Genomic DNA, 22032 nt, shown 5'->3' with positions numbered 1-22032 from the left:
ATCAGATTTTCACAAGTATCTGGACTGCTTGTGACAGTTTGATTAAAGAAGCAGAAGAAGAGGAGCCTTTTTAGAACATGTCTGCTAACCCTGAGCAAGATGGGGTGGAATCGAATATAAGATGTCCAAATATTCCAATTAAACAAGACCCAAAGAACTATTGGCGCAATGAAAATAAAAAATACCCGAAATTGAAAACACTTGCTCAAAAATACTTGTCTTATCAACTGAGCTCAGTTGACTCAGAGCGTCTGTTTTCAACTGCAGGTCTCATACAAAATGATTTGCGTAACAGATTGTCTGCATTAGCAAAATTTGAACAAACTTTGTTTTCTTAACAAAAATCTACCAAAACTTAACTTTAATTACTGACTTGGTCTTGTGTGTCAGTTCACTTTACCACTTCGTGTAATTGAATGATAATTACTTTCTTAATTAGCGCTTTGATTGTTTGATAATATTCTTGATTAGTCCATACAAATAAATGTTTTCTTCGAATTTTAATTTAACATTTTGGTTTACAACCTTCTCGAGGTTCAGTCTCTAATAAATATAGGTAACTTTTATGCAGAATAAAGACAATTATTTATTATTTGTTTGTTTTTTTTTCTATTTCTACAAAGCAACCGATATCGGTATCGTCAATTATTTACTCTAATGATCGGTATCGGTATCGTATCGGCAAAATTATGTACCGTTACATCCCTAATTATAATCTTAGGTATTATATAAATGTTTTTTAATGTAAGTACGCATTGTATTAATATTATTTTTAATATGTAAATGTATTTTTTTCTTAGTGCCTAGTAAATATATTAATATTTTTCCTGCTCATAAAACCGTAGTAGAAAAAGTAATATCATTGATGTTGACCCAGTGAAAAGAACCGATAAAAGACGTCGTCTTCTGCCAGGGACTGTCGAACCAATATTGCAGAAATATCTTCAATTTAAATCATAGAAAAAATATGGCCAACGGCTCTTTTTCCGCAAGAAGCACCATATAAAATGTAAGATAAAAATGTATATTATACTTCTAAAAAACCGTTATAAAATTGCATTTTTTGTTACAACATATCCCCATTCCACAACGTTCCAACGAGACCCTAGCGAAATACAGCACCTACACATGCGATTTTTTTTTTTTCATACAGAAAACTAAATTTTACTTTGTACGTAAAGTTAAAGATAATTGGCAATGTGGACCTTGACGGGTTTGAGAAAAATCACAATAGGGAAATATCACATGCTACGAATACCGATAAAAATATACGAAATGGATTTAGAATAATTAATTGTACTTTCAAAATCAATATGGATATTGTGGAGAAATGTTTTCATACATAAATGTAAAAAAGAAATCCAATAAAAATACGTTCGTTGAAAAACGCGACGTGTTTGGCCTTGGTTGTTGTGACATCAAAATTCGTGATATTGTTTTTTTTTTTTTCATTGTGTTTGTTATTCAATAAAATATACACATTATTACAATATCAATACAATGTAAAAAAAACAAAGTATTAAAATATATTTTGTCCCGATAAACTATTCAATAATAGTTTGTCATCGGGTGCTCATACATTAGTTTTAATTATTAATCAAATAAAAAGAGTACAGACATAATACTGTATACGTATAAAGTAATGAAAATATATAATTTTGTTTTTGATGCTTTGAAAAATATTATTAAGAAGCAAAAAAAAAACTCAACAAAACCAGATAAAAATAGTTTAAAGATTTTTTTTTTAAGTAAGAAAATAGAGTAAAATAATACAATTTAAATTAAAGAATAGCAATTTACCTGAATATATTTTAAATATAGGAAAAAAATATAAATATATATACATAAATAGTGTGTGCTCGTAAATGTAATCAAAACAAGATAAAAAATAAAACAAAGTAAATCGAAAATTTCAATTCATATCTACAGAAAAAATAAAATAACAAGAAAATTAAAAGTACCTATTAAAATTAAGATCTAAAAAATGCAAATAAAATAAGAAAGTAATAAAAGAAAAGGTTAACCTAAGAAAATAACAAAAATGTACTCAATGAGAGATAAAAATGTTTTACATAAATAACAAATCAATATAGGAACGTTCTGTGTAGGTACTAACCACTTTCGTAATAAAAACGTTATTTTATTTTTACTATGGCATGTGTTCATGTTAAGTGGCAACATATTAAATATTATCAGTTCTACACAAATTTCAACGGCCAGGAACAAATAAACATGAATCGTGACGTATTTGGGGCGTGGCCAATGGAATCACAAAATTACAAATTTAAAAGTATTTTTTATGCTTCTAATAATTACCAAAAAAAAATTTTTTTAATTCTCAATTTTTCCTAGACCTTTTGAACTTTAAAAATGTTTTTTTTTTATGTATTTAAAGTGTACTTGTGGAAATATCATTTCCCTATAATTAGGAAGTTCAGTGTTATGGGAAATTGTATACGAAAAATATTTTCTTACGAAAAAATGAAAGAATGAAATTGTACAACGAAATTTCTAGAAAAGAATAAATAAAATATAAACGGCGTCACTAGTTCTTCCGAATCAACCAACGATGTGTTGTGATCGATTTCCGGTTTACGGGAAGCGAATTCACCAGTCAGGACGACTTGTGTATTCGCTTTTTTTTATTAGGGTTAGTTCGATAGTCTATAAAAAAAACATTTAAAAAAGCACTGAATTGCTTGCCCTTTCGAGGTTTTAAACTTTCTGTACATTTTGCATTTTGTTATTACTGAAATTGATAATTTAGTACACCAATATCGAACATCAATCAACGTGGACGTGCCTATTAAATCGATATAACGATCGATATTTTGAATGAGGAACTTCAGCCCTACGGGAAATTGGACACAAAAAATGTTTTCTTGCGCGCGGTAAAAATTAGAGCATTAAATTATACCGCAAAGTTTCTTGAAAATGTAGGAAAAAAATTATATAAAATATTTTAATAAAAAAAACTAATTTAAAGGACGTCACTAGTTCACAAGTCAACCAATGATAAGACAGCTCTGAAATATATCCGGTTTGCTTGCCGTAAACGAATCAGAAACAGAGCTGACAGAGAATAAACGGAATAGAACCTCTGACGTCACACACGGAGTATTTTCAGAAATAAAAAACTTTAAAAAATCATAGCGCTTAAAATGCGATCTACATTTTTTTTTAATTTGGTTTAGTTTAGTAGTCTGTTAACAAATTAATTATAAATCAATTGATAAATTAATTAATTAGATTAATAAATAATTAATTGCAAGTGGTTTCAGTTGGGCATTTTTGTTTATTAATTTGAGAAAAAATATGCTGAATTCAGCTATACTCCACATTTTCCCTTTTTCAGAAATTATTTATGCTGATTTTTTTTTGTTAATAGACTATTAAACTAAAAAAAAATTTTTTTTAATATTTTTGTATATCGTATTTTCAGCGCTATGATTTTTTTTAATAACTACGCATGTGACATCAGAGGTTCTTCACTGTCAGTTCTCCCGATTGTTTCGTTTACGATGAGCAACCCGGATATCCTTCATAGCTCTCATATAATTGGCCGGTTCATATGAACCAGTGACGTCATTCAAAGTAGTGCGTTTTTATTTATTTTTTAATACATAATATTGTCGTACATTTTCAAGAAACTAAGCCTTACAATTTAATGCTGTAATTTTTACCTCGCGCAACTAAACATTTTTGTATCAAATTTCCCGTAGGGCTGCAGTTTCTCATTTCTCAAATAGACGCGAAACACTATTACAGGTTTTATGTAATCGAAAAGTGCTGCAATCGGTGCCCTTATGCAATGCCCTATGCACACATAATGTCTGAATAAAGGAATGATAAATTTAATAAATAAAGTTTTGATTATTTTTAAAATACTATTTAATTAATCGGGAAGTTCAGAGATTTTTTTTAGTATTTTTGGTTTGTAAATTAATAGTCTATCAAACTAAGCTAATCATTAAATATATTATTAATTTTAAATTTCCCTCTTATTTTATTCATGTCTCCTCTATGGATCATAGACTATAGTTTTAAATAAAAAGTTGTTCACCTAGAGGTAGGTACTCGTAATCGTAAAATGTTAAAAGCGTCGTTTTAGAACTAAAATTTTAGTTTCATATTACTTTATTTACCCAAAAATAGCAGTTTCATGTCATTAAACATCATCAGAGTCCCCCTAAGGCCGGGTTGTTGTAAGATTAGTAATATTTAAATGTTTTTAAGAAATATTTATTTTAAAATTGTTACTATTACTATCGATTTTTAAATATTACTAATGATCAAACAACCGGACCATAATGAAAATCAATTTATTTTATTATATTTATTTATTATTTTTTCTAAAAAGCATTCTTGCTTGTATTCAAAAATATATACAACATAATGTTTCCTCGCTGGGGTGTGTCGTATCATTTTTTTAGTAGTCGACAAATATGAAATGTTACGGCCTTCATGGTGTAATGACTAAGGTACTTGACTCACGCAAGGAAGGCTCTGGGTTCGATTCCCGATGAGAACTTTTAAAAAAGGGGGGGATTTTTCTCAAACCTGGGTATTTTATATGGTAATTCACCACTGTAATTGTAGTGAAAATTATAAAAAAACTTTAAAAACATACAAAAAGTAAATCTGTAAAACAATATACACCGCAAGACAAATAAATTTACGAGTTCTCAAAAAAAACTAAAATTGACATATAATGAATTATTCTTGATATTTAATTAGTTTTTTTTATATTGTTTGACATATGTGATGACTACTCGTTATTTCAAGGTTAAAATAAAAAATCTTACTCATGAATTGTACTTAGAAATTGCCATTATATATCAGGTATCAGATTACCCGAACCTTAGAGACCCATAACGGTTCATTTATGGTCGAGTGTTTGTGATGGAATAATAAAAGACATGTTATTTTTTAATTCATATTTAAGAAGTAGGTTCTTATCGCTTTATTTTAAATTAAAGTATTTTACATTTAAACATATTTATAACATTTAAAAATATTTAGTACTTAGTGAATTCACCTTTATTTTTTATAACATGTAAAATTCTATTATTTAGAGAAGCGTAAAGCGAATCTAAAATTTCTGATGTTATTTCTTCTTCCCAAACTTGAATTAAGTTTTTTTTTAATTCCTCAATGTTTTTTGATTTTTTTTTCCCGACTTTTTTTTTCATAATCGCCCATAAATTTTCTATCGGGTTCAAATCAGGGCTATTCCCGGGCCACGTCAACGATTTTAAGCCAATTTTCTCCTTGAATTCATTGATCTATAAAAAAACAATAAATTATTTATCATGTGGTCACAAAATGCATTTAAAAATATATATATTTGTACTCACAGTGCGAGCTCTATGGCACGGCGCAGAATCGTCCTGAAAAATTGGGTCCGCGGTATACTGCGTAATGTCCTCGATTGTTGGAATAATATGTTTTTTTAATACTTTTTTGTACTGAATGGCATTCATCGTACCCTGTACAAAATTTAGAGGTCCTAAACCGTATGCTGTCATGCACCCCCAAATCATCACGTAGGGTGAATGTTTAACGGTTCGAGTGACGCACGACGGATGATATCTTTCCCCACGTTTTCGTCGAACTATCTTTCTGCCGTCTGGACCAAAAAGGTTGAATTTTGATTCATCAGAGAAAACAACATTTTGCCAATCCTCCAAGGTCCAATTCTGGTGCTCTTTCGCCCAATCCAGTCTAGCCTTCTTCATTTTGTCCGTGAGTAATGGTTTCTTTGCGGGACTCCGTGCTTGGAAACCATGCTCCAACAGCCGCCTGGACACTGTTTTTACTGAAAATGTTGATGTGCTGGTAGACTGCACCTCTGCGTGTATTTCAGGTGCCGTTAAAAATCGATCGCGCATAACAATTTTTTTTATTAAGCGATCATCTCGGGCAGATGTCACGCGCCCCCGTCCGCTTCCTTTTTTCCGTTCTATGGATCCAGTTTCTTGGATTTTTTTTAATAAAAACCTCACTGCACCTTCTGAATACCCAACTCGACGAGATATTTCACAATTAGATATGTTTTCTTGCGACAATGTGATTATTTTGGATTTTATCGCAATCGACATTTGCTTTGCACTTTCCATGATTGTTGTGTTATGTTCACTCAAACGCGGGTAAAACAAGACTGTTGAGACATTTTAAAATGTAAATATTGTAGAAAGGTGACACATAGTGTCCTTAATTTATTAAACAAAAGAAAGAGGTATCGATAAAGGATTTCTTAGAAAAAGGGTTCAGTAAAGTCAAGGGGCGCGGTAGCAGGTAAACTCGTAATTTTTTTTGTCTTGCGGTGTATCTTTAAAAGAAATATGATAAATAATCATATATTTATAATCTTATTCAACTAGCATTTGATTTTAAGTATCTCTATTAAAAATGAAATGTTTTAGTTTAAAAAAATTAGAATATAATATTGTATAATTTCGCAATATATTTATTTATTTTATTTATTCATATATAGACACACATTATAAAAAAATAATGACGTATCCCTAACTTTATGGGGCTAAGAGTCTAGTGTTGAGTTGGGATACAACAAAATAGAAAGTAAAAGCATGCATATTATATTATACTATTAGTATCTCAATGACGATTACTGTAAAATGACAAAAGATAGTAAATAAAATAAAATAAATCAATAGAAAACACTTACATAAAACCTGTTAAAAAATGCATGACGGTAAGTACTTACGAAAAATAACAGGACATTTAAAAAAAGAAATAATAAAAACATTGAAAAGAATGCAAAAAAGGTATCTCAGCTGTCTAGCGCAACGGTCCCGCCACTTTTTCAAGGGCAATGACATTTACAAATGCCAGGCCGGCAACCGGCAATAGTTATTTCAGCGAAGGTGACGTGAACGTGATGTTAAGATATTGATAAATGTATTCACATTTCCCTCGTTTAAATTATGAGAAATGTCAAAGATATGATGTCAGAAAAGTTTTGTAAAACCTTTTCCGTAAAATTCAAGCGAAGTCCCTTCAAAATGTGGAAACAAAATTATTCTGAACTGTGAACTGAACATCTGATCCGGGTCAACATTCTTGAAGTAAGTTTTTGCATGTTTTTTTGTTGTAACTAATGCAAATGTGTGTATTTTACTATTTAATAAAAAATATATTAACATTTTTACAAAACTAATACCGTATATTTATTTTCGCTTGGTGACGAATTATGGATTTTATAGTTATATATATCTAATTACGTAGGTGTGTAGATCAATAATTTTATAATTTTACCTGTATGTACTTTTATTAATTTTTCATGTCATTTAAATCGCGAGATGTTTTTTTTTTAATATGCAGGATGTATCTGATGATTGCTATAATTTTTTTTTTTTATTAAAATTATAATCTCTTCACGCATTAAAAAAATATTATTGAAGTCGTCTTCTTTTCTTTGTCATTATAATTACTAAGAATAATCTTTCCAGAATTTACCCCAAGCAATTTTTTCAAATCGCACTTAAACAAATAATAGAATAGTTGAAAGACAGCATCATATCCAGGGCTGGTATTCCAAACGCTCTCGTGGCCGTATTATCTCGTGTATTTACATACAAAATACACGAGAACAACTGTTTTCTTGTGCCACGAGAGTGGTTCATTCAGAATACCACCCCTGGCCCTGTTTTAAGTCTAAACTGTAGCTAAGCAAACTGGGATCTTTTCTGTGGGGTTCGTTATCACCTGATATTTTTAATATCCCAGAAAAAATCAGTGAAAAACCTAACAAACAAAAAACAAACCATCACACCATTTCCTCGTGGTAGTAGGCCGAGAGGATAGAATTTTTTTTTTTTTTCAGTTATTTAGAACATTACAGAAAGAAAAAATCAATTCATTCTAAATATAACAATAAATCACAAATGATAATAGATAGTTTTTTTAATATTTTTTATAACTGACTTTGTCAAACCAAATCATCAAAAAAGTCAAGAGTTTTAAATACCTGGGAGTATATGTTACGGAAAATGGCAGCTTTCAAAAAGAACTGGGAGTGCGGATAGGAATAGCAGGCTCCATATTCAACAGTATGAAGGCAGTCTGGAGATCGGATATATAATCAGTGAAAACCAAATGCCACCTTTATAACGCCTGCATAACACCTATTCTCCTCTTTGGATGCGAATCGTGGCACCTCTCTAGGGCCCAAAACCGCTAAATACTGAGTTTTGAGAATAGGTGTCTCAGAATAATCTCGGGTGTGCGGTGGTTTGACTTTGTGAGGATGAAGTGACAAGAGAACAGACACAACAAACTCCGGTAGCAACTGTCATCAAGTGGAGGCGATACAGTTGGTTTGGCCATGCCTCCTGAGAGCCTTAACCACGCTCTCCTACTTTACATGGTATTAGTTTCTCGTCGTCCTGGACGTCCACAGCTGACTGTTCGTCGGCAGTTCATGTCAGAACTACGAGACGCGAACCTGACTTGGGAGGATGGAGCTGGCAGCTGACAGAGATGCCTGGAGGATCTTCGTGGACACCGTATGCCCCAAATAGGGAGCGGACATGGAATGATGATGATGAACAAAAAAATTATTTTTTTTAAACACTGAACTTCCTCAGTAACTTCTTATAGATGATAGTAAAAAATAGATTTTCTAATACAGTTCAATAACACAAAACAAACTGCATTTAAAAAAATATATATCCTTTTTTTGATGAAAGGTTTTTTGTTTCCTGGACATTTTGACAAATGGTTATTCCGCAGTATAAAACTTACATAGAGGATAATATATGTCCTTTCTTAGGCATATTGAGTTATATATCGCCGGATTCTTCAGCATTTTTACAGCTGCCCAGACATACATAGTTCACATCGCATCCACCTCTATTTATCAACAATCAGGATATTCCAATCCTTGATAAATATTAATGTATTTTTCCTGTTTACAAGGACGTTATAAATACTATAATCATAAATACTATATTACGATCATTATACGTTTGATTTTCTTAGACACCTAACCACAATATGACTATCCTTATTCGAGGGATATCCTTGTGGTTTTTTCAACCTAAATATTTATATCGAGGTTTGGGTTGATACCTTTAAAATGGTAAAAAATATTTCATAGCACAATCACAAAATTTGTATGTTTTCCTTATAACATCTCTCTCTCTGTCGGTCTCTTTGGTCATGTAATAATAATAATATTTGGCTGATTTATATAGCGCCATTTTTCTGAAAAATCACCTCAAGGGCGCTTTACAATTGTATACTTAAACTTGCACTCTAACTAAGCTAAAGTGACATATCATATTTTCTGATTTAAAATTGAGGGTATGATAATCTAAAGAAGTGAGATTTTAGTTCGGATCTGAACTGACTGGGAATGTTGATGATTCGTAAGTTTGAAGGCAAGCGGTTCCAGGCAGAGGGGCCGGCAACGGCAAAAGCAGGATCGCAGGAGCGCCGGATTTTGATGTTTTCTTCTGCCTGATTCGAATACTGATCTAAGAGTAGATTTTCTTCGACATGTATTTTCCCTAATTCAAAGGTCCGATGGGTATCTTGGAGCCATTTCATGATGGGATTTGAATACTGTCCAGCAAATCTTGTTTTTTTTATTCTCTGGGCCTTTTAACCAGTTCAAATCTCAAAGATGTTGTAAGATGTGAGAATATGTTTTTACTCCAAGCCTTGCTGCTGCATTGAAAACAGATTGAAGTTTATCAGTTTGGTATTTTGGGAGATTTGCGCACGTTCCATTACAGTAATCCAGACGCGAAACGACATAAGCATTCACCAAAGCTTTAGTTGCGTCTATAGGAATATTTCTTCCTACGGATTTGATTTGTCGGAGATGGAAGAAACCAGCACTTACCGTTTTATTGACTTGAGAATGAAGAGCAAAATCTGAATCTAAATTACTGGGATTAAAATTAAGTAGAATGAATGGATGACGAAAGAATGGTAAAACAAGTATATATGGCAAAAATGAACAGTAACATGAGACGAGGACGACCAAGGAAGACGTGGCATAATCAGATAATCCAAAACCTGTTCAAAGTTCTAATGGCACCAAATATTATATTTTTTTGTAAATATTTCAATTAAAAAGTGCTATTACAGATTTTCGAAATTTTCTCGAAAATAGGTATGGGGTCGTTTGGCCGTCTTTAATACGAAGGGTCTCAATTAATAATAAAGAAAACACATAAGTTGGTTGCTAACATTTATTTAATCAGTATCATGAGATATGTTTGAAAAGGACACTTTTTTTCGTATATTAATAATATTTTGGCACATTTAAAAAAAAAACAGTCTTTGAAATGATTTCAAATTCAGACTTTTTTCACTTTGTAATAATTGAGAATAGATGCTCACAAAAAGTTCAATACAACAATAATAATTATTGTTAAGTAAACCGTTTTTGGGAGCTGATCAGAAATAAAATACAATCAAACTTATTAACCTTTTTTAATAGCTCAATTGGCCAATATTGATTTTTGTTTGTAAACTTGAGAATTTCAAGATTCAGTAGCATTTTGTGAACTGTAATCTGACTTAAATTGACTTAAAACAAATGGGTCGGAGAAAAAAAAAACAGTTTTTTTGTTGACAATTTTAGTGGAATCTATGAAATAACTGAAATCATTGAATTATTCATAAGAAAGCGGAAACATTTCTTATTTTGTGGAATTAAATAACAAAGGAATGTGCTCAAAATAAATCTTAATATTTATTCCTTTTTAACACAGAAAATACCAATTTTTCATAACCATTTATGGGAAAACAGATAATCTTCCCCACTTTTGTAATTTTTTTAACCAATGCATGATAAATACAAAAAAAGTACATAACACTTTAGTTATAAATGCATAAGCGGTAATGTAATAACATTTTTCAAATTACTCTCTTTAAAATCCTGCGTTCATATTGTAAAAAAAACATTTTTTTTATTCTTTGTGTTCATTTTTTATTCTACAGTACTGGAAATGTTTAAATTTTACATGGAATGAAAAATACATTTTAGTGTGGTCAAAAACATAATGCATGTGAATAAAAACAATATTGCATGCTGTAAATTGTAATTATTTATCTAATACTGGGAGAATATGGCAGCATAAAGCTGATCATTAAAATTAAAAATTACATATAGACAATATTGAGATGTCTTAAAGCCGAGAGCACCATCAATTTAGTTCAAAAAGTTTAAATACTCCGTCTTTGTCCACGCGGATGAATTAAAATCATAGCCCCGAGTGTTTTTAACTCGATGGCTACTCTCGGGTAAAATCCTGAAAAAGATAATCCGCCTGAAAAAGGCGCGTTGCCTACCACTCTTGAGATCCTACGTTTGATTACTGGCAGGATGGACTTGAAACTTTGATTTTAACTGGACTAGCACCTGAAGCGTAAGACTGATCACCTTACCTTCATGTGACATGCTCGAGATACATTGCCATTGGAGTACCGATGCAGTGGCCTATGCATCACTGGATGCAGATGTGGAAATGATGATATCACCAATTAGATAAGCCTTATCAAATTTTATGTTTCTTTTGCATTCTGCGGTACGTTAACTATCTCCCTTTTCTCAATACTTCAAGTAAAGAGTAAGTGAGGTATCTAGATTTGTTCAATTCTTTATACTAAATGCGCTGAGGACACATAAGCGCGACTACATTCCCAAAACGCAGATGACCGCTGCACTTTTATTACGTTGTATGTATAGTTTATTTTTAAGTATTTATTTGAATTTTTTCCATTTTAACAAAAACGCAACAATTTTCGTTCCCAGAAGTACGCTGTGGTGTTTCGAAATCAACCATTTTTGCAGTCGAGCAAAAACAAACCTTTAAAAATTTAACGTATATTGACTTTATAATACCCAATATTTTATTTAGATATTTAGACACGAGGAGAACACTTGCAGTGTTTTTCTTAGTATTTTAATCGATGAGAACATTCAGTGATTTTTTTGATTTGTAAATAGACTATTGGCGGCCTCCGTGGTGTAGTGGTCAAGACGCTTGACTCACGCACGGAAGGTTCCGGGTTCGATTCCCGGCGAGAACACAAAAATTAGAATGTGATTTTTCTCAAGCCTGGGTGTTCTGTGATGTAATTCACCACCGTAATTGGGCCTCCTGGCCTGTTGTGGTGCAAAATTAAAATAAATTAAGGCAAAAAAATTATTAATTATTTGTGGTATTATCATCGCAATTTTAAAAAAAAGTTTTGTAACTATTTTACACTAGTTTTCCGTGGTGAGTTGTCCTGATTGGCAGGTAAGCTTCCTGGAACCCGGAAATCTATCAAACTTTATCATAGGTTGATTTAAAAAAAGAACTTGTGATGTCTTTTAAAGTAGTTTTTTTTTTTTTCATACATTTTAGAGTAACTTGCCGTACAAATGCTTTAATTTTTACATCGTGTAAGAAAGCATTGTTTATATCGAATTTCCCATAGCACTGAACTTCCTCGTTGATTTCAAAGAATACTGAAGTTTGTGATTGTAGATATATGAGTGATCTCCTCGAGGCAAAAAAATGTGGTTGAATTGCAATCATAATTAAAAACAGAGAAATTTAGACTTACGGCAGTGTACTTCTGGGGGTGCGAATGATTTAACTTCCAAACTTTTTTTAACATACCTTTTGGTACAAAAACTTACTAATCTAAATTAAAATAAATTTTGTTATTAAATTCACTTTTATTTTTAAAAAAAATCTCTTTGTCTGATTCCCCTCAAAACAGGTAGTGCGTAATTATGAAATTGAAAAAATTTAAGTAAAATAACAAAGCTAATATATCAACAATATTTTGAGTACGCCCAAATCTTTATAATCAAGCACTAGATTACTTAACTTTCTAAGGAACTGAAGTAAAAAAACTTCACATACACAGGTGGGATACTTGATACAAAAATATTGATATTCGAACATAGGCAGAATGGTGGGTATAGTAAATGCAAAGAATTCCATGTTTCAAAGATTTCTCCATCTCTGTTGAAATATTTATCAAATTATTAGCATAGTTTAAAAACTAAGTGATATAAAAAAAGAGGTTAAAATGAAAAAAAATTGGAATGTTAAGTACGGGGTCATTTAATGTATTTACAATTTTTTTTTCCTCCAATGCCCCAATACCTAAATTTAAAAATGTTTTCAATTATAATGATTATAATTCGGTATTTTATCATTGTTTTATTTCGATACAATTTATTTTTTATGTCATAGGAACTATTTATGTGTCGAGTTAATGATGAGGAAAAGTTTTCTTTTTGAGCATTCTAAATATCACAATTATTACTTCATTGAAAAATAAAATAACTAAAATGTATTAAATGTTAGTACGTTTACTTACACAAGGACTTATGTAATTGTTAGTAATGTCAAACATAAAAATTAGGTAATTTTGCAAATATACAAAGCTTAAGAAAGAAAAAAGTAGGTTCAACAAATTAAAGGTTTTAAAGATGAAATTTTTTATGTATTTTTAAAAATAATACAAAGGGAGTCTTGTTCTAAATTAATTACACAAACAATGAACTTAACTTCAATGTTTTTAAAAAAAATTACTGTTATTTTGAGTTCTGTGTAATGAAACAAACCAGAACCCTGAACTAGTGTTTTCAACTCAATGGCTGCTCTCAGGTAAAAATCCTGAATAAGGAAATCGAGTGGACATAAGTCGGCCTTGTAGTGTAGTTTTTGGCGCGTTCGCCTACCATTCTTAAGGTCCCGGATCCGATTCCAGGCAAGGTCGACATGAAATATCTGTTTTGAAATTGGCTTTACACTGAAATATTTCCCCTGGACTTGCACTCGAAAGACTGATCACCTTAGAGGTACGCTTCATTTGGTATTCCAAAGCAGTGCCCTATGATGCACCATTGGGTACAGATTATGATGATGATGAATACAGAAAATTCTACAAGACTTTTAGACGAGCCCTTACTCAACCTCAACTCATACAAAGTGTGATAGATTTTTGTGTATAATATAAATGACAGAAATATACAAGTACGTTTTTATAATGACTTAAATAGACTCCCTTCTAAGAATCAGATATTTAATACATACTATCATAACTAAATGATAAAAGATACATAATTGAATAATTAATAATAATTAGTACAGTTCTTGAAATGAGGAATATTAGTAATATATTTGGAAGAATATACACATTTATTGTGACTTAAATTTCAACTCTAAGAACCTGACTTCCAAACCTGAATACTGTAATGGTCTTGATAAAAATATAATTTAATTTTAAAAATATTTTCATTAAATGGTTAAAGCAATTAATTATTGTAGTATTTATTATTCCAAAAATAAAAATAGAAATATAAGTAGGAATGCAAAATACTTACGAAATATTTAAAATGGAATTAATAAAAGTATGGCCAATTCTGAAATTCAAATTGATATTTTATTTGCAGACAATATGGATGACTGACTTCTTACTCGTGCAACATCTACGAAAGGTTTGACTCTAATAAAAAATAATATTTTAAACAAATAAAATTCTGACATACGAAAACACGGTGGTACAGATAGACATGCTACTAAAAAAGCATGTTTATGAGCGTGATTAAGACGAGCATGCTTTATAACTGTATACATTTACTCGAGATGAGCAGACTCGTTTGAGCATGCTTCTGAATATTCATGCTCAAAGCAAAAACTCCAACACACGTCATAAACTAGCAGGCTCTCTGTCGGTGTAGTGGAAAACATGAAAAACCAGGTGGCTATCCTCGCACAGAACTTAACAAAATCAGCCCTTTGCTTGCAGTGCAATGAACGACTAATTAGCAAACGCGTTCAAACTTGCTTATGAGCACTCCCCCTTCCACCCCCGCCTTAAAAATCAAGCAAAAATTTAAACATGGTCAACACTAGTGATGTTTTCGACATATGCCATTAGGTAGCAATTGCTCAAGAGCATGTTTCTATCTGTACCTTTAAACTATGCATATATGGGATGGTTCGCAAACATCTTCGTAAAACATACATATTTTATAATCATAGAGGTAGAAAGTATACGGAAGCTTGTTTTTGTTGTTCGTCTATTGCATGTGTATTTGTCTGCTTCGTAAGCAGCTCTACGCCAATAAATTTTCAAAATAATATAAACATATTCATGATTTTAACACTGTGTATATATAAATATATATACTTGTTTTTTTTTTTCAAATTGCCAACAAATTATAAAACTATACATACATATAAAATAACTTTTCATAAAATAATAGTAAATGAGATAATAGTTTTTACACTATATATAAATCTATCTTTCACTGACACTCATTGCTGACGGCCTCAAATGCTGCGAGTAAATTTCTCCGGCATTTGTTATTATCACTGTAAACTATGGTCCATATTATATACTCCCCGATAAACACCGGGTCCTCGGTGTACGCGACTTGCAGCTTGCACTGGCGTTCCCACTTCAAAAGTTCGGCTCCGCGCTTTATCGTCGCTTTCGTAAACTCGATAACGCAACGAGCTTCCATATAGCTGTGCGGTAATTGAGAATAAAATTCGTCATTTTTATCCTTCCCTCGTTTTCTCTGGAGGTCGTTGCCACTTGTCGAAGGCACGCAATCGCCCTGTCCCTCCTCCAAAACAGTAACAGATTCGTCTTTTTTAGCAGTTTTCTTGGCATTTAAATCCGTTCTAAACAGCGATCTCGCCCCCAATCTCACCCCCATATTGTTTAATACATCCGATTCTTCCTGACCCGGACTTTTATCAAATTTAGATTTCTTGGCTACCGAGGTGACCGGACTCTCCGGGCTGGATGAAGAGGCGCGGGATCTCTTGACAGAGAGACTCCGGAGAGAAACTCTATTGAGGCAGGCATTGAGGATCCCCGCTGGAGTATCACTCTTCAGTGGTGTTGCGAGCACTTCATCGTCCACAATGGAGAGCCTGGAATATTTACGGAAAAATTGGTATGTTGAAAACACCAACTTTTTAAACTCTGGGACTGCATATAACAATTTATGTTTAGTAAGTCTATAAAAATATATATTAATTTACATTTAAAAAATAATAAAAAACAATCTATAAACTTGATAGATTTTTTTTCTTTTTAATTTGATTTCTGTAACACTGATTTGAAATAGCATTAACATTACTTGAGTATGATTCCTTGAGGTAAATATATATTTTTCATCAATATGTAGTAAATCTTTATACATTTATTTCAAATAATCAAAACCATAAATATTTTTTTTACTTGTATACAATACTGTGTTAGTCTGTACTCCTATTTCATATTGTTTACACTAATTTTTGGGCACAAAAATTACAAACTGTGAATATAACTGTATTTGGACGAAATGATTTAATATTTTATATGTTTTTGAAAAAAAAAACATTTCATTTTTTAAATTAGATTCGAGTTCTAATTATAACCCAAATATATATTTTTTTTACTTGTACTGGGAAAAACGAGAATCAAGTTATGTTAGAGTAGGATTTATTTATTATCGGAATTAGTCCATTCAAAAAATGGCAAACACAATTTTTTAATTGAATAAAATACAAATAAAGAAAATTAAAGCTAGGACAAAAAAAAATATAATCATTATTACCTCAAGACAAGATCTGGTCTATCTTATTTGGACATCAATGAGCCCATACTATCAAAATGAATTTTACCCACATCAATAATGAGAATGTTTAGTGCAACGGAAAATTGCATACAAAACTTGTAGCATTTACTTGTATGGTGAATTTTCTCAAAAATGCATGAAAAACTTATTAAAAATTAACTATGTACTTCGCAAGTCCTTAAGCATCAGCCAATGACAGAATGTTGTGATAGATTTCCGGTTTCCGGGAAGCCTACTTACTAATCAGCAGAACTCACCGACGAAAACTTGTGATGTCACAAGCGGAGTGATTTCAAAATTACAAAACTTTTAAAAATCATAGCATAATACGATACATAAAAATATATTTTTTTTAATTATAGTCAATTAACAAATAAAAAATCACTGAATTTCCTCATTATTAACTCTTTTTCTTCACTAAACTAAAAAAAAAACTCCCTGCACATACCCGAAAACTGTTTAAAAGACCGAGGGTGTTCCAATCCGTTTCATTCATACTAAAAAAAACTATGAATTTTTAAATCAATAATCGAGTTACTTTTTAAAATGATTTTAATTTAATTTACTTTACTGCTTTCACTGTTAGCTTGGCAAATTAAAGTCAGCAGATGGAAGAGTCGAGGAAATATGGATGTTCAAAAATGGGCACAGTAGTGGATGTTAGTGTGTAAAGCGTTCACTCAAACCAGCCAACGAACAAGCCACAAGACCTGTAAATCGTGGTTTCAGTATTTTTATGTAACTCACTTTTCCAATCGTTTCTCTTCCTTTTCTCCCCTGACATGGATAGGTCCACAGACTTCCACAGAAGTAATGCGGTGGGTCGTGCTATGCATATCGTACTTGAGGAACCCGGAGATAGTCTTCTTGGTCTTGATCGTCCTGCCGAACCACTGGAGGATCGCATTATCTGACAAGTACAGGCAGAGACTACTGCGGTCCGAGTCCACTAGCTTCCTGTACCAGTCGGCAAAGAGGTTCGCCTGACGCCGCGGAGACACACGAAGAACATTGTTGTTGATCGCGTTCATACGAGCGTCCTTACTTTCTTTCTCGGAAGACTTGGCCTTTTCAATCGATGAAATACGCTTGGGCGAATGGGATGCCATCGTACCTAGAAAAGCCAACAGAGCTGTTAAGTACTGTTTAAACATTGGAAAGTTTAAAAGTCATTTGAATTGCGTTCACTTTTACTTGTCATAAATTACATTTACATTATGAAAATATTATTTTCGTCGTACCAAACTAACATACTTATTTGCAATCCAGCGACAGGACATTTTTATAAATCACAAAAAAAAAATTTTGATGCTATTTTAACTTGTCATAAATAACTGTGCTGAAAAATAAGAATTGTGATAGAGTTTGAATCTCAGATCTGTGATGTCATTAAGTAATTGATATATCGAGCCTTGATCGCCACACAAAGTAACCGACAAAAATGGTATTTTACGGGATAATACTTTGTCTTCTTAATTATTAAGAAACATACTTTAAGTACCAAATTTTGTGTTAAATATTTATTTTATTGATATCAATAAACAACTATACAAAATTCGATTCTTAAAGTACTAGGTGTTAACGTAAGATACAGCAGAGAAAAGTTAGAACAAATTAGTCAAGAATGTATTCTTCTTCATTATTTTACAGAAAATTAGACAATAATTCATAGAATCTTCTCCGTACAGTGCGCAAATATCGCGAGCAGCTTTGACAAATTTATTTCCTCGATTGAATGCAAACAGAAGGTGTAAATGCTCAATTTCGTCTACTTGACATTCCATTTAAAGGCTTGTAATCAAATAAAATAATAAAAGAGGGTGTTAAAAAATAACAGGAATTTTTAAATTTTGCAGGTTTGGAGAGTCCGATTGTCAATTTTAAAAAAATATTTATGTTGGTATACATGCCCCTGAAATATGACAAAATTTTCCGCTGTATTAATTGTTTACTTTGTGGCAGCCGCTAAAGTTAGACGTGTTCGGGGTGCTCGGCGATTTTCATCTAGGCGATCCAGAATACCTCCACTGGGACGATTGAGCCTTAGTTTTGGCGTCATATCCGTAAACCCATGTTTCGTCACCTGTTTTCACATGTTTCAGTAATTCTGCATCGTCGTTGACTTCATTTAGTGATACCTGAGCAACTTCCATTCGCCGCTGTTTTTGTTCGAAATTTTGCTGCCACGCGTTTTGTACCCAAAACATTAAAAAAAAATTCATGGCATGAGCCAATCGATATGCCAACATCATCAGTGACTTTTTTGATTGTGATTCGGCGATCGTTCATAACCATTTCATTAACTTTTTCCACGTTTTCATCAGTTATCGATGCGCTGGGGTGTCCGGGCCGTTCGTCATCTTCAACGTCTTCACGGCCATCTTGGAAACACTTATACCTCTCGTAAACTCTTGTTTTACTCATAGCAGACTCATCATAGGCCTTTGTTAACATTTCACACACTTTAATTAATTTTTTACACAAAATGTGATACAAACTCTTTGATCCATTTTGTTTAACAAACGAAAATCGCTGAGCGCGCCGAACACGTCTAACCTTAGCGGCTGCCGCAGACAAAGTGAACAATGAGTACAGCGGAAATTTTAGCATACTTCAGGGACATGTATACCAACATAATAATAATAAAAAATTGACAAACCTGCGAAATTTAAAAATTCACGTTATTTTCTGAACACACCTCGTACGTAACGTAAAAGCAAACACAATATCTTGTTGAGCAGAAAAATTTCTTTCGAATGACGTATAACCTTTACCATTTTGTTTAAATTTTGGTGCTATTTTATAAATTTGAAAAATATGGACACAACCTATGTTAACACCAATATATTCGCCTGTAAAATACTGTTTTTGTCGGTTATGACTTTTAGGCGATCATGGCTCGTTATTTATATATATATATATGTAATAAAAGCTATTTTGTACTCATTTTATGTAAGGATCTAATGAATAAATCCAAAAAAATATCTAAATATTTTCGTTATAAATAGGTACGGTACAGTGGATCCGGATGTTAGAATTGTGGATAATGTTAGCAATCGGCAATCGGTTAATGTTATCATAATCAGATAGTAGATGTATAAACATAAACTGCATATTGTGATTAAACTTCGCCTATTGTTGTCACTAAAAAATTATTGATTGTAAATGCTTAGGAATTCCTACAAAATGGTCCTATCGTTCATAACTTTCTACAAAAGATGGCTACATTCAGGAGTTGATTAACTCCAGTAAAGGGCAAACAAACGACAGGCACCGAGCTATGAAACTGGTGTCGCGGGTTCGATTCCCGTCAGTTGCAAGAAAGAAATCCACGAAAGATTTTTTCTCAATTGGTCCGATGGTCGTGATGTACTTCCTTCCACGTCCTCTCTTTCCCACCTGCTGACAAGCCTCTAAAGTATAGGCTAGCGGTTTATTCCTTGAAAATAATAGTTTTAAAAAAACATCAATGAATTTAAAAAATAAATATTAGGTTTTTAAAATTGCTAATAGGATATGTGGTTTTGTGTGAATATAAGTGTTTAATTTTTGTTTTATTTTTTTCATCCTTTGTTATAAAAAATAACTGGTCCCGTGTGATCACAATAAGCGGATTCCACTGTACTAGACTTACATATTAATGCATAGACATACCCTGAGCCCTCAAAAATTATGTCACTTAACTCACGCCTAACGCATATTTAGTCGTTCTTCGATCGCCACCTCTTTACTTTCTAAGGCATGTCTATGTATTATATGTCAATGCTGTTGTTAAAAATGTATTGTCACTTTAGTTATATTATATTAATTAATACATACATAGTTTACATAAACCTTTTTTAACATAAGCTAGATATTAACTATTTTAAACTGATGTCTTTTAAACTGAAGTATGTTATCGATAAAATTATTGTTAATTTTTTTAAGCATTGTGTTATCAAAGATTTTCATATATCAATAAAAAATTATTTACCCTTTTACTCCTTAACAGATAAAACCTAGAAATTCTGGGATCGTTAAATAGTTTTGACCTGATATATTTTAAAAACCTTAGTCCTATCCACACGAGTGACATTCTAACATGCCAGGGAAAAACTTTTCACTAAGATAAAAGTCATTCGTGCCGCACGCACAAATAAAATAAATCATATGATCATCACTAAATTTTGATAAGATTTTGGATTGTATTTGTTTGAAACTTATGCGAAAAATAGCTATTATAAAAATAAATAAATGCTCTCGATTGCATATTTATTAAAAATAAATTTTTAATATTTTACGGTAAGTATTTATAAATGAGGTTGTGTTATACCTACTAAAAAAATAGGACTTAGCCATCGCTACTGCACACATCTGAGGACTAGGTCTCCTTGACGGTGCCCGCATACAAAAAATTGCTCATTACTAAAGGAGAAAAGCTGTTGAAAGGAGCTCGCTGTAATTTGGTAGCCTTGAGAACTATGTGCGTAAAGAAGATAATCAATCCAGAAATACATAATATGCACTCCGTTAAATCAGAAGAGGGAAGTTAAATTGATTTAACATGGGCAGCATCAGCACCGACTGTTTTACCCCCCGGCTTCCAGGTCCAACCTGCCTCTGGTCATGCCGATAAGAAGAGCAGTCGGGCAGCTTAGCCTCAGCTCAGTAATAAGGCGCCACGGCTGTAGAGCCGCCCATATGGACAAAAATTTGTCATTCTAGGATTATCATTCACCAAGTTAGCTATAGTTTACAGCAAAACAATGGGCCATAGGTACTCTGGTCAAGAATCGCAAGCGCAAACCGAAGCAAAAACTAAATAAAAAATAACAGCTGTTGCGCCGTTATGTTGTCTCAATTTAACGCCTTAAATATTTTGTTTTCTTTCTAGTGTTATTTTGGTCCGATTCACAAAGATGATTACAAAACCTTTTGTAAGCCTCAAAATCATGAAAAAATTCCACCAGAGCTGTTTATCTGGCAGAACCTATAAAAAGGCCATCAATAATAGCATGAAGCTACTTTCAGTATGCAAAGAGAGATGGAAAATAAGAAGATTTTTTCAGTAAGCTGATTTGAACAACCACAAAAAAATGAAGGGGGATCAATAATATTAATAAGAATTGACAGGGAGGACAGCACATCACATTTATTATATCTTGACATACAGACCACATTAATGCATCTTATATGCACAGACTAATTATTCTAATTTCTTATATGTCCATTTGCCCTGTCTTGTTTTCTACATCCATCAACATTCAAATAAATTTTTTTAGCTGTTCTTCCCATGCACTTTGCATGTCCAAACCATTGGGAGCACCCATTTTATAATTTTGTAGATGTGTTGTCGATATTTCAGACCGCATTACAGCCTCCACCATTTGGATTTAGGTCGATGAACAACATAAACAATAGTGTAAGTATCT

General features: G+C 32.2%; 1 protein-coding gene and 1 long non-coding RNA gene across 3 annotated transcripts; one reads left to right on the top strand and one right to left on the bottom strand.

Annotated features, from left to right (window-relative positions):
* The first annotated feature begins 6868 nt into the window (after positions 1-6868).
* On the top strand, positions 6869-18275 carry LOC148272636 (uncharacterized). 2 transcript variants are annotated; one of them, XR_015824808.1, is made up of 4 exons: positions 6869-7088; positions 14438-14482; positions 15763-15955; positions 17412-17549. It is a non-coding gene; the product is annotated as an uncharacterized LOC148272636 (long non-coding RNA). The 2 variants fall into 2 exon arrangements; XR_015824809.1 differs by lacking the exon at positions 14438-14482 and having other exon boundaries at positions 17412-18275.
* LOC148272637 (uncharacterized) lies at positions 14411-17730 on the bottom strand. Its single transcript, XM_088239769.1, has 2 exons — positions 17369-17730; positions 14411-15932 (listed from the first exon to the last, which is right to left on the bottom strand). Exons 1-2 carry the CDS (start codon positions 17728-17730, stop codon positions 15296-15298), a joined length of 999 nt encoding a protein of 332 aa, XP_088095895.1. The 3' UTR covers positions 14411-15295.
* Positions 18276-22032: the final 3757 nt, after the last annotated feature.

This window comes from Micrasema longulum, unplaced genomic scaffold (assembly GCF_059751315.1).
Source record: "Micrasema longulum isolate JH-2025_06_02 unplaced genomic scaffold, ASM5975131v1 h1tg002263l, whole genome shotgun sequence".
Lineage (NCBI taxonomy): Eukaryota > Metazoa > Arthropoda > Insecta > Trichoptera > Brachycentridae > Micrasema > Micrasema longulum.
Note: the sequence above shows the minus strand (reverse complement) of the source record. Positions and strands in the feature narration are given on the sequence as shown.